The following is a 14,516-nucleotide window of genomic DNA, read 5'->3' on the forward strand; positions in this document are numbered from 1 at the left end:
GAGATGGAGGAGTCACATCCCAGAGTAGGGGGAGATGGGGAGTCACATCCCAGAGTAGGGGGAGATGGGGAGTCACATCCCAGAGCAGGGGGAGATGGGGGAGTCACATCCCAGAGTAGGGGGATATGGGGAGTCACATCCCAGAGTAGGGGGATGGGGAGTCACATCCCAGAGTAGGGGGATGGGGAGTCACATCCCAGAGTAGGGGGAGATGGGGGAGTCACATCCCAGAGTAGAGGGATATGGGGAGTCACATCCCAGATTAGGGGGAGATGGGGGGAGTCACATCCCAGAGTAGGGGGATATGGGGAGTCACATCCCAGAGTACGGGGAGATGGGGAGTCACATCCCAGAGTACGGGGAGATGGGGATTCACATCCCAGAGTAGGGGGAGTTGGGGGGTCACATCCTAGAGTAGGGGAGATGGGGGAAGTCACATCCCAGAGTAGGGGGAGATGGGGGAGTCACATCCCAGAGTACGGGGAGATGGGGAGTCACATCCCAGAGTAGGGGGATATGGGGAGTCACATCCCAGAGTAGGGGGAGATGGGGAGTCACATCCCAGAGTAGGGGGAGATGGGGGAGTCACATCCCAGAGAGATGGGGGAGTCACATCCCAGAGTAGGGGGATATGGGGAGTCACATCCCAGAGTACGGGGAGATGGGGAGTCACATCCCAGAGCAGGGGGAGATGGGGGAGTCACATCCCAGAGTAGGGGGATGGGGAGTTACATCCCAGAGTAGGGGGAGATGGGGGAGTCACATCCCAGAGTAGAGGGATATGGGGAGTCACATCCCAGATTAGGGGGAGATGGGGGGAGTCACATCCCTGAGTAGGGGGATATGGGGAGTCACATCCCAGAGTACGGGGAGATGGGGAGTCACATCCCAGAGTACGGGGAGATGGGGAGTCACATCCCAGAGTAGGGGGAGTTGGGGGTCACATCCTAGAGTAGGGGAGATGGGGGAAGTCACATCCCAGAGTACGGGGAGATGGGGGAGTCATATCCCAGAGTAGGGGGAGATGGGGGAGTCACATCCCAGAGTACGGGGAGATGGGGAGTCACATCCCAGAGTAGGGGGATATGGGGAGAAACATCCCAGAGTAGGGGGAGATGGGGAGTCACATCCCAGATTAGGGGGAAATGGGGAGTCACATCCCAGATTAGGGGGAGATGGGGGGAGTCACATCCCAGAGTAGGGGGATATGGGGAGTCACATCCCAGAGTACGGGGAGATGGGGAGTCACATCCCAGAGTACGGGGAGATGGGGATTCACATCCCAGAGTAGCGGGAGTTGGGGGGTCACATCCTAGAGTAGGGGAGATGGGGGAAGTCACATCCCAGAGTACGGGGAGATGGGGAGTCACATCCCAGAGTAGGGGGAGATGGGGAGTCACATCCCAGAGTAGGGGGAGATGGGGAGTCACATCCCAGAGTACGGGGAGATGGGGAGTCACATCCCAGAGTAGGGGGATATGGGGAGTCACATCCCAGAGTAGGGGGAGATGGGGAGTCACATCCCAGAGTAGGGGGAGATGGGGGAGTCACATCCCAGAGAGATGGGGGAGTCACATCCCAGAGTAGGGGGATATGGGGAGTCACATCCCAGAGTACGGGGAGATGGGGAGTCACATCCCAGAGTACGGGGAGATGGGGATTCACATCCCAGAGTAGGGGGAGTTGGGGGGTCACATCCTAGAGTAGGGGAGATGGGGGAAGTCACATCCCGGAGTACGGGGAGATGGGGGAGTCACATCCCAGAGTACGGGGAGATGGGGGAGTCACATCCCAGAGTAGGGGGAGATGGGGGAGTCACATCCCAGAGTAGGGGGAGATGGGGAGTCACATCCCAGAGTAGGGGGATATGGGGAGTCACATCCCAGAGTACGGGGAGATGGGGAGTCACATCCCAGAGTACGGGGAGATGGGGATTCACATCCCAGAGTAGGGGGAGTTGGGGGGTCACATCCTAGAGTAGGGGGATATGGGGAGAAACATCCCAGAGTAGGGGGAGATGGGGAGTCACATCCCAGATTAGGGGGAGATGGGGGAGTCACATCCCAGAGTAGGGGGAGATGGGGAGTCACATCCCAGAGTAGGGGGATATGGGGAGTCACATCCCAGAGTAGGGGGAGATGGGGAGTCACATCCCAGAGTAGGGGGAGATGGGGGAGTCACATCCCAGAGAGATGGGGGAGTCACATCCCAGAGTAGAGGGATATGGAGGAGTCACATCCCAGAGTAGGGGGATGGGGAGTCACATCCCAGAGTAGTGGGATATGCGGAGTCACATCCCAGAGTACGGGGAGATGGGGAGTCCCATCCCAGAGTAGGGGGAGATGGGGGAGTCACATCCCAGATTAGGGGGAGATGGGGGAGTCACATCCCAGAGTAGGGGGAGATGGGGGAGTCACATCCCAGAGTAGGGGGAGATGGGTGAGTCACATCCCAGAGTAGGGGGATATGGGGGAGTCACATCCCAGAGTAGGGGGATATGGGGAGTCACATCCCAGAGTAGGGGGAGATGGGGAGTCACATCCCAGAGTAGGGAGAGATGGGGGAGTCACATCCCAGAGTAGGGAGAGATGGGGGAGACATATCCCAGAGTAGGGAGAGATGGGGGAGTCACATCCTGGAGTAGAGGGATATGGGGGAGTCATATCCCAGAGTAGAGGGAGATGGAGGAGTCACATCCCAGAGTAGGGGGAGATGGGGAGTCACATCCCAGAGTAGGGGGAGATGGGGAGTCACATCCCAGAGTAGGGTGATATGGGGAGTCACATCCCAGATTAAGGGGAGAAGGAGAATCACATCCCAGAGTACGGGGAGATGGGGATTCACATCCCAGAGTAGGGGGAGATGGGGGAGTCACATCCCAGATTAGGGGGAGATGGGGGAGTCACATCCCAGAGTAGGGGGAGATGGGGGAGTCACATCCCAGAGTAGGGGGAGATGGGGGAGTCACATCCCAGAGTAGGGGGATATGGGGGAGTCACATCCCAGAGTAGGGGGATATGGGGAGTCACATCCCAGAGTAGGGGGAGATGGGGAGTCACATCCCAGAGTAGGGAGAGATGGGGGAGTCACATCCCAGAGTAGGGAGAGATGGGGGAGACATATCCCAGAGTAGGGAGAGATGGGGGAGTCACATCCTGGAGTAGAGGGATATGGGGGAGTCACATCCCAGAGTAGAGGGAGATGGAGGAGTCACATCCCAGAGTAGGGGGATATGGGGAGTCACATCCCAGAGTAGGGTGATATGGGGAGTCACATCCCAGATTAACGGGAGAAGGAGAATCACATCCCAGAGTACGGGGAGATGGGGATTCACATCCCAGAGTAGGGGGAGTTGGGGGGTCACATCCTAGAGTAGGGGAGATGGGGGAAGTCACATCCCGGAGTAGAGGGATATGGGGGAGTCACATCCCAGAGTAGTGGGAGATGGAGGAGTCACATCCCAGAGTAGGGGGAGATGGGGAGTCACATCCCAGAGTAGGGGGAGATGGGGAGTCACATCCCAGAGTAGGGGGAGATTGGGGAGTCACATCCCAGAGTAGGGGGATATGGGGAGTCACATCCCAGAGTAGGGGGAGATGGGGAGTCACATCCCAGAGTAGGGGGAGATGGGGGAGTCACATCCCAGAGTAGGGAGAGATGGGGAGTCACATCCCAGAGTAGGGGGAGATGGGGGAGTCACATCCCAGAGTAGGGAGAGATGGGGGAGTCACATCCCAGAGTAGGGGGATATGGAGAGTCACATCCCAGAGTAGGGGGAGATGGGGAGTCACATCCCAGAGTAGGGGGAGATGGGGGAGTCACATCCCAGAGTAGGGAGAGATGGGGGAGTCACATCCCGGAGTAGAGGGATATGGGGGAGTCACATCCCAGAGTAGAGGGAGATGGAGGAGTCACATCCCAGAGTAGGGGGAGATGGGGAGTCACATCCCAGAGTAGGGAGAGATGGGGGAGTCACATCCCGGAGTAGAGGGATATGGGGGAGTCACATCCCAGAGTAGAGGGAGATGGGGGAGTCACATCCCAGAGTAGGGGGAGATGGGGAGTCACATCCCAGAGTAGAGGGAGATGGGGGAGTCACATCCCAGAGTAGGGGGAGATGGGGAGTCACATCCCAGAGTAGGGGGAGATGGGGGAGTCACATCCCAGAGTAGGGAGAGATGGGGGAGTCACATCCCAGAGTAGGGGGATATGGGGAGTCACATCCCAGAGTAGGGGGAGATGGGGAGTCACATCCCAGAGTAGGGGGAGATGGGGGAGTCACATCCCAGAGTAGGGAGAGATGGGGGAGTCACATCCCAGAGTAGAGGGATATGGGGGAGTCACATCCCAGAGTAGAGGGAGATGGAGGAGTCACATCCCAGAGTAGGGGGAGATGTGGAGTCACATCCCAGAGTAGGGGGAGATGGGGAGTCACATCCCAGAGTAGGGGGAGATGGGGGAGTCACATCCCAGAGTAGGGGGATATGGGGAGTCACATCTCAGAGTAGGGGGAGATGGGGAGTCACATCCCAGAGTGGGGGGAGATGGGGGTGTCACATCCCAGAGTAGGGAGAGATGGGGGAGTCACATCCCGGAGTAGAGGGATATGGGGGAGTCACATCCCAGAGTAGAGGGAGATGGAGGAGTCACATCCCAGAGTAGGGGGAGATGGGGAGTCACATCCCAGAGCAGGGGGAGATGGGGGAGTCACATCCCAGAGTAAGGGGAGATGGGGAGTCACATCCCAGAGTAGGGGGAGATGGGGGAGTCACATACCAGAATAAGAGGAGATTGTGGAGTTATATTCCAGGGTAAAGGGAGATTGGGAAGTCACATCCCTGAGAAAGAGTAGATGGTGGAAGAGCTCATGTTTTACCTCTCGTTCCTTTTGACAGTCTTCCTGAGCAGTTTTCAGCCTCGCCTTAAAATGATCACGATCTAGTTGGAGCTGTTCATTCTCTTGTTCTCTTTTCTCCAACGCTGTAATACAGAAACAGGGTGAGTATAAAGCGAAATCATAATTCAAACACTGGGCTAGGTTTATCAGACAATGACCAGATATGCTGTAAATAACAGAGGTTGTCTAAAAAACAAAAGAGCTGATTGTGGATTACAGGAGGAATGGAGACAAGCTCGGGTTGATCAACATCAATATGTCTGCAGTTGAGAAGGCAAATAGTTTCACATTCCTTAGTATACACATCACTGAAGATCTCACCTAGACTGTACAGACTGGCTGTATGGCAAAAAAAAAGCACAACATCATCTCTTACACCTCAGACGACTGAAGTTTGGCATGGGCCCCCAAATCCACAAGAACTTCTACAGGGGCACCATTGACAGCATCCTGACTGGCTGTATCACCACCTGGTATGGGAACTACACCAACCCTGATCGCTGGGCATTGCAGAGAGTAGTACGGACAGCCCAAAACATCTGTGGATGTGAATTTCCCTCCACTGAGAACATTTACAACAACAGGTGCAGAAACAAGGCCTGGAAGATCATTAGGGTCACCAGTCACCCCAACCATAAATGGTTTCAGCTGCTTCCATCTTGCAAACGATACCGCAGATTTAAAGCCAGGACTAATGGGCGATGGGACAGTTTCTTTCTGCAATTGAATTGAATTGAGTTGACTATTACTTACATTCTTCATATACATGAGGAGTAAAATCTTTACGTTACATCTCCATCTAAATGTACAATGTGCAATTTATAGTAATTTATGATAAATAGTGTGTACAATAGGACAGTCAATATAACATAGAAATACAATTGTGCCTGCCTGAATTAATCAGTCTGATCGCCTGGTGGAAGCCTGTTGATCCTGGCTTTTATGCTGCAGTACCATTTCCCGGATGGTAGCAGCTGGAACAGTTTGTGGTTGGGGTGGCTCAGGTCCCCAATGATCCTTCAAGTTCTTTTTACACACCTGTCTCTGTAAATGTCCTGAATAATGGGAATGTCTAATAAGCCATTAGAGTTACAAATTCACATGTCTGTACATTGCAATAGAGTCATAACACAAAGATTTTTACTCCCTCATGTCATGGGATGGATGTAAGATTTAAGTAAATTCAATTCAATTCAAACAGTGGTTTTGCTAAAATTAATCATCTGTTGTCATTCGTACCCAAAGGTACACACTTAATGAGCTTTTGGAGACTACGGGCCAGGAGCCGGTAGATGGGATTAATTTAGATGACGCGAGGGCATGGGAGACTACGGGCCAGGAGCTGTTAGACAGGGTTAATTCTGATGACACAAGGGCATGGGAGACTATGGGCCAGATATCGTTAGATGGGATTAATTCCAATGACACAAGATAGGCTGAATGTCCTGCTTCCATTCTGTATGGCTCCATGATTCTGACAGGTATCTTCATGAGCTTATTCAAAAAGTGCAGTGGGGACAAGACTGTTTGCTCTAAGCAAGGTGCAATTGTCTAACAGCCAGACAAATTCATGTGACTGACGCTAGTTAGAAACTTCTTGGCAACTGTCTCCTGTTTCAGTGAAGTGGCATAGTGTCCAAAATAAACAAAGGGAATCCCAGCTATTTTCTTAATTAGTTTTTGTTCTCTAAGAGTTGTCCCAAATTAACTGCTCCAATTAACTGGAATCTGCTCTATCTCTCAGCCCAAAGTCAGTGGTAAGGATGTAATTTCAAAGGAGAGGATTAATCACTGCTTGGAAAGCCATAGATTAATCAAAGGTGCTCAGAATAGCTTTGTTGGGGATGGGAGGGTGGGAGAGATCCTGTCTGACCAACTTGTCTGTATTTTTCAATAGTTAAAAAAATATACTGGAGGGCAGTGTGGTTAATATAGTCTACATAGATTTCAGGAAGTCTTAGTGAGGTGGGAAACTGGGTCCAAAATTGGTTTGGTGAGAGGAGGCAGAGAAGAACTGGTGACTGGAAGCCTGTGACCAGTGCAGTGTACACAAGGATTGGTTCTGGCAACCATGCTGTTTGTCGTAAACACTAATAACTTGGTAATGAATATATGAGATTGGAGATACTAGAAGCTGGAGATGGTGGAATTTGAAGCAACAGACTGGATGCTGGAGGAACTCAGTAGACCAGGCCTTATCCGTTTGCAGGACAGCCTGCTAATGGGTTGTAGCCAGCTGCATCACCATCTCCAGCACAACCCTCCCTACCACCAAGGACATCCTAAACAAGCAATACCTTAACAAGTTGGCATCCATCTTGAAAGACCCTCACTCACACTTGGGACATACTCTCTTCTCATTACCAACAGCAAGAGACTGATGACCCTCTTCTCATTACCAACAGCAAGAGACTGATGACCCTCTTCTCATTAACAACACCAAGAGACTGATGACCCACACTCAAAGTTCAGGAACAGCATTTTCCCCTCTCATCAGATTTCTCAATATTTTATAAATTCATGAACACCATCTTATTATTCCTTCTTTTCACACTGTTTTGTAATTCATAATCATTTTATGTTTTTGTGCTATACTGTTGCCACAAAACAACAGCTTCATGTCCAATAAGTCTGATAATCAATCTGATTCTCCAGAGGAAATGCGAGTCAATTTTTCGGGTCTAGACCTTTCATCTGCACTTAAAGATAGAGGGTAGAGAACTAGTATGAAAAGGTGGAGGGAAGAGATGGAAAAGAGTTGGCAAGTGATAGGTGAATCCAAATGCTGAGAGGTTTGATAGTAGATGGGGAGGGAAGAGTGGGAATGGTGGAAGTGACAAAAGTGTATACGATGATAGGTTCTGATAGGAGAGCAAGGTACAGCATGGGATAATGGAAAGGAGGTGCATGTTAGCTTACAGAAGCACAAATTGTGTACAGGAACATTTAGGTCCCTGATTTAGATGAGGGCATTGAAAACTATATCAGCAAGTTTGCTGACGATACTAAACTGGGTGGCAGTGTGACATGCGAAGAGGATGTTAGGAGAATACAGGGAGACTTGGATAGGCTGGGTGAGTGGGCAGATACTTGGCAGATGTCATTCAATGTGAATAAATGTGAAGTTATCCACTTTGGAAGCAGGAACAAGAGGGCAGAGTATTGTCTGAACGGTGTCGAGTTAGGTAAGGGAGAAATGCAAAGAGACCTAGGAGTCCTAGTTCATCAGTCAACGAAGGTGAATGAGCAAGTGCAACAGGCAGTGAAGAGGGCAAATGGAATGTTGGCCTTTATTACAAAGGGAATTGAGTACAAGAGCAAGGATGTCCTTTTGCATTTGTACAGGGCCCTGGTGAGACCACACCTGGAATATTGTGTACAGTTTTGGTCTCCAGGTTTAAGGAAGGACATTCTGGCAATTGAGGAAGTGCAGCGTAGATTCACTAGGTTGATTCCTGGGATGGCAGGGCTGTCTTACGCAGAGAGATTGGAGAGATTGGGCTTGTACACGCTGGAATTGAGGAGATTGAGAGGGGATCTGATTGAAACGTTTAAGATAATTAAAGGATTTGATAGGATTGAGGCAGGAAATATGTTCCAGATGTTGGGAGAGTCCAGTACCAGAGGGCAAGGATTGAGAATAAGAGGTCAATTATTTAAAACAGAGTTGAGGAAGAGCTTCTTCTCCCAGAGAGTTGTGGAGGTGTGGAATGCACTGCCTCAGAAGACGGTGGAGGCCAATTCTCTGGATGCTTTCAAGAAGGAGCTAGATAGATATCTGATGGATAGGGGAATCAAGGGATATGGGGACAAGGCAGGGACTGGGTATTGATAGTGAATGATCAGCCATGATCTCAGAATGGCGGTGCAGACTCGAGGGGCCGAATGGTCTACTTCTGCACCTATTGTCTATTGTCTATTAATATACCAACGTTATCCAATCTCTGTTGAATCCAAGCTGGCTCCATAATTCTACTATTTTCTGTTCTAGACTATAATATCTGGTAAGTATGAAAAATATAGGGATTTTAACACTCATTTTCTGAGAGCTAGGGTTTCATTGGTAAGGCCACCACTTATTACCCTTGGAAAGGTGATGATGAGCCACCTTTTTCAACCAGTTCTTCAAATGAAACTGCAAGGAGTTCCAGGTTTTAGAGTGACAATGGACTAGATAGGTATTTCCATGTCCTCATGATGACCACTTTGGAGAACTTACAAACAGTAATCTTGTGAGAAAATGGACGGGTTGACTGGAGGGTGGAGCAAAGTCAAAATGGCGCTAAATGCGACTCCTTTTCTTGTATCTTTGGAAACAGCTCTATTTCTATTTCTGATATTTCTTTTTCTCCTTTTCAAGTTTCTTTTGAAGACCCTGACCTGGAGTTACACTCTGGCTTTGGTCCTTTGCAGGAATGGGATCTGCTCTCAGGGCCTCACGACGGGCTGTTTTTTGATATCCCAAGGATGATGCCTGGAAGACTAGCGTGCCATCAGGGTGCTGGATTTTCATGGGTCTGGAGATGGGTAGATTCAAGGCCGTGCCCCAACTGAGGCTTTGCGGGAGAACATGGAACATCGGGTTAGCTGTTGGCTATATGTTCAGAGACCTGAGCTTTTTTGGAGCCGATTCTCTGGATGCAGAGCTCGGAAAAAGTGACGCAATAAACTTTTAACATCATAAATCAGCAAGTTTTTTGTTATGTCTCCCCTCTCACTGTGAAATGGGGACATTTCTTCTTCCCTTATTAGGGAGACAGAGAGCCTGTGATATGTTGAATTACTGGGTGAACGAGTAGTCTTTGGGGGTACTACAAGTCTGTGTCTTCATTGATGCTTTGCTGCACGGTGGAGTGCTTGGTAGAGAGTGTTGCTACTTTTTTGCGGGTGAGGGAGAAGATGCTGCTTGTATGTGGGAGGGAGGAGTGGGGGGGCTTTGGGGTTCTAATGTTTAACTGCCATGCATTCTTTGGGGCACCCCTCTGTTTTTGTGGATGTTTGTAAAGAAAAGGAATTTCAGGATGTATATTGTATACACTTCTCTGACATTAAATGTACCTATTGAGGTTATAGCCTTCACAACAGGAAGACTTGTGACCAGGAAAAATAATAGCTTGCTCAACAGGGTTTTGAGAGGCCACAACTGCAGCTTTGGTGCTCTTATCTAAGAAAGAATTTACCTGCCATTGAGGAAATGCGGCAAAAGTTCATCAGTCTAATTTCTGGGATAGTATTGAAACACCAATGCCCAGGAATGGTAAAGGCTACAGAAAATGGTGATCACAGCCCAGTCTACCATAGGTAAAGCCTTCTCTGTCAATGACCACATTTACAAGGAGCACAAGAAAGCAATATCCATCATCAAAGACACACACCATTTAGGGCATACTCTCTTCTCACTTCTACCATCAGACAGGAGGTACAGGAGCCTTAGGGCCCACAGCAGCAGGTTCAAGAAAAGTTATTACCCTTCAACCATCAGGCTCCTGAACCAGTATGGATAACTTCACTCACCACTACTCTGAACTGATTCAATAATCTATAGACTAATTTTCAAGGACTCTTTACAACTCATATTCTCAGTATTATTTTTTATTTGCACAGCTGGTCTTCTTTTGCACATTAGTTGTTTGTCAGTCTTTGTTTATGTTTAGCTTTTTGTTTAGTTTTTTTGTAAGCTTCTATTGTATTTCCTATTTGTTGTAAATGCCTGCAAGAGAATGAATCTCAGGGTAGTACATAGGGACTTTATGAATGCCTGCAAGAGAATGATTCTAAGAATAGTACATAAGAACTTTATAAATGCCTGCAAGTTGAGTGATGTCGCAGCCACACTTTGCACCAAACATCAGTAAAATCAAAGAGCTGATTAGGGACTTCAGAAAGGGTAAGAAGAGGGAACACAAACCAATCCTCATAGAGGGATCAGAAGTGGAGTGACTGAGCAGTTTCAAGTTCCTAAGTGTCAATATTTCTGAGGATCTAACCTGGTTACAACATACTGATGCAGCTATAAGAGAGGCAAGACAGCGGCTTTTAAGGAGTCAGGAGTTTGAGGATATTTGGTTTGTCATCTAAAATGCTCAAAAACCTTCTATCAATGTACCGTGGACAGCATTCTAACAGGCTGCATCACCGTCTGGTATGGGAGGCTACTGCACAGGATCAAAATCAACTGTAGAGAGCTGTAAAATTAGTGAACTTCATCATGGGCACTAGCCTCCAAAGTACCCAAGACATCTTCAAGGCACGGTGCCTCAGAAAAGTGAATTCAATTATCAAGGAACTGCACCACCCAGAATATGCCCACTTTTCATTGTTATGATGAAGGAGGAGGCAGAGAAGCCTGAAGGCACTCATTTCGTGATTCAGGAACAGCTTCTTCCCCTCTGCCATCCAATTTCTAAATTGACATTGAATCCACAAACACTATCTCACTACTTGTTTTTTAAATTTCTGTTCTTACACTACTTACCTAAATTTAACTATTTAATATATATCTTTATTCTTACTGCTGAAGGGTCTCAGCCTGAAACATCAACTGTACTTTTTTCCATAGATGCTGCCTGGCCTGCTGAGTTCCTCTAGCATTGTGTGTGTTGCTTATTCATACTGTAATTCAGTTTTTACTATATTTATCATGTATTGCATTGTACTGCTGCCGTAAAGTTAACAAATTTCATGACATATGCTGGTGATATTAGACCTGATTCTGAACAGAATGAATCTCAGGGTAGTACATGGGAAGACCAGAAGACAGAGGAACAGAATAAGGCCATTCAGCCCACTGAGTCTACTCCACCATTCCATCATGGCTGATGCTGGATCCCACTCAACCCATACACCCGCCTTTGATGGCCTGACAAATAAGGACTTAAATATACCATGGACTAGCTTTACACTTCAGTTTGTGTCAGAGCAGCATTCCACAGATTCACCACACTCTGGCTAAAAATTTCCTACTTACCTCTGTTCTAAAAGGTCACCCCTCTAGTGCCCTCTAGTTCTGTATACCCCACCATAGGAAACACCCTCTCCACATCTACCTTAGAGTCCTTTCAACATCCTGTAGGTTTCAATGAGATCCCTCGCATTCTTCTAAATTCCAAAGCTGCCAAATGCTCCTCATGTATTAACCCCTTCATTCCCAGAATTATCCCTGTGAAACTTCTCTGGACTCTCTTCAATGACACCATTTTGATAATAAATTTACTCTGAACTTTGCATTAAGATGCCACACAAACACTCACTTTTTTCAGCAATTTCCAGCTGATGGAAGCATTCCAATAATTCTCCATTCAGTATCTTTGGCAGGAAGTCCTTGATTTGCATTGTCTCAGTTATTAGTCTCTCCAGGTCTCTCTTTCGAACTTTAACAAATTCTTCTTTGCCCACGGGTTTCTGAAACACATCCTTAGTGGTAGGGAGCTCAGTGTTATATCCGTGAATGCAGGTGTGAATGAAAATAATTATAAACCACAAAAGGTTAAAGGAACTGGAATAAATGCGAAGACCCTAATTCCTCCCTGTCTTCGCAGTGCTCAAGCTGAGAACACATCTCACACCTTGCCAGAGAGGGATTCTACTAGAGTATGACTCAGCATAAGAAAGTGTCAGGTAGACAGGAAAAAGAATTCAAGGACATTGAAAGCGTCACTGAAAAGCTGAAACTTTTTCACTAACAGAAGCAAAACACACAGAATGCTGGAGGAACAGCAGGTCAGACAGCATCTGTGGAAATGAATAAACAGTTCATGTTACGGGCCGAGACTCTTTTTCAGGACTGCAAAGGAAGGGAGAAGATGCCAGAATAAAAAGGTGGGAAGAGGAGGAGGATAGCTAGAATGAAATGGTTGAAGCCAGGTGGGTGGGAAAGGTAAAGGGATGGAGAGAAAGAAATCTGATGGGAGAGGAGAGTGGACCATAGCAGAAAGGTTGAGGAGGGTACCCGGGGGCGTGATAGGCAGGTCAGAAGAGGGAAGAGGCCAGAGTGGGGAATAGAAGAAGAGGGAAAGGGAGAGGGAATTATTTTTACCAGAAGGAGAAATTGATATTCATATCATCAGGTTAGAGGCTATCCAGACAGAATATAAGATATTGCTCTTCCACCCTGAGGGTAGCTTCATCGTAGCACAAGAGAATGCCATGGACATGTCAGAACGGAAATGGAAATCAGAATTAAAATGTTTGGCCACCAAGAAGTTCTGCTTCTGGTGAATGGAGCGGAGGTGCTCATGAAGCAGTCCCCCAATTTACAACAGGCTTTGCCAATGTAGAGGCCAAATTGTGAGTCTCCTCACCAATGGTAGCTTATAAAACGAAATGATGTCATAGACAGGATTTGGTCTTTTCCAGGAGTAGGAATGACAATTGCCAGTTTACCGGGAGAGGAAGAAATTTAAAGGAGATTTGCAAGGCAATTTTTATTAAACAGAAATGGCAGGGGTTCTGATGGTCCAATCAGTGGCAGGAGCATGCCATAGCAACAAGGTTTCTCACGACACTGGTTTTAAGGTACAGAAGGGACAAATTGGACAACCATGGGTGGGAGTAGGTCAATGATGAGAGTAGGAATGACAGGCTTCGGCTCAAATGAGACATTAACTCTGGGTAAATTTTGTGAAGGTTCCCTTTTTTCCTTCTCTCTTAGACCATAAGAGAAAGGAGCAGAAGTAGGCCATTAATCCAATCAAGTCTGCCCTGCCATTCAATCATGAGCTGATCCAATTCTTCCAGCCATCCCCACTCCCCTGCTTTCTCCCCATACCCTTTGATGCCCAGGCTAATCAAGAATCTATCCATCTCTGCCTTATATACACCCAATGACAGCCTCTACAGCCACTAATGGCGACAAATTCCACAGATTTACCACCATCTGACAAAAGTAATTTCTCCACATCTCAGTTCTAAATGGACATCCTTCAACCCTGAAGTTGTGCCCTCTTGTCCTAGAATCTCCTAACAACCATGGGAAATAACTTTGCCATATCTCATCTGTTCAGGCTTTTTAACATCGGAATGTTTCTATGAGATCCACCCACCCCGTTCTCCTGAACTCCAGGGAATACATCCCAAGAGTTGCCAGACATTCCTCATATGGTAACGTGAGTGAATCTGCAGATGCTGGAAATAAATAAAAAACACAAAATGCTGGCAGAACTCAGTAGGTCAGACAGCATCTATGGGAGGAGGTAGTGACGACGTTTCGGGCTGAAACCCTGATGAACTCCTGATAAAGGGTTTCGGCCCGAAACGTCATCACTACCTCCTCCCATAGATGCTGTCTGGCCTGCTGAGTTCTGCCAGCATTTTGTGTTTTTTATTCCTCATATGCTAATCCTTTCATTCCTGGATTCACTCTTGTGATTCTTCCCTAAACCCTCTCCAATGTCAGTATATCCTTTCTAAAATAAGGAGCTCAAAACTGCACACAATACCCAAGTATGGTCTCACGAGTGCCTTATAGAGCCTCAACATCACATCCCTGCTCTTATATTCTATACCTCAAGAAATGAATGCCAACATTGTATTTCCCTTCTTCACAACCAACTCAACCTGGAGGTTAACCTTTAGGGTATCTTGTACATGGATTCCCAATTTCCTTTGCACCTCTGCATTC

At 47.8% G+C, this 14,516-nt stretch overlaps 1 protein-coding gene across 1 annotated transcript in view; it reads right to left on the minus strand.

Moving 5' to 3' along the window:
* The window catches only part of hsf2bp (heat shock transcription factor 2 binding protein), a 100,966-nt gene extending 86,980 nt beyond the window's left edge, over positions 1 to 13,986 (minus strand). The window contains exons 1-3 of the mRNA XM_059966043.1: positions 13,939 to 13,986; positions 12,148 to 12,310; positions 4,877 to 4,980 (exon numbers count right to left, since the gene is read on the minus strand). Of these exons, the coding sequence (XP_059822026.1) occupies positions 4,877 to 4,980; positions 12,148 to 12,310; positions 13,939 to 13,986 (315 nt within the window). The remainder of the gene's footprint in view (positions 1 to 4,876; positions 4,981 to 12,147; positions 12,311 to 13,938) is intronic.
* Between the last annotated feature and the right edge of the window lie 530 nt (positions 13,987 to 14,516).

The sequence above is a fragment of the Hypanus sabinus genome, chromosome 4 (assembly GCF_030144855.1).
Source record: "Hypanus sabinus isolate sHypSab1 chromosome 4, sHypSab1.hap1, whole genome shotgun sequence".
Classification (NCBI taxonomy): domain Eukaryota; kingdom Metazoa; phylum Chordata; class Chondrichthyes; order Myliobatiformes; family Dasyatidae; genus Hypanus; species Hypanus sabinus.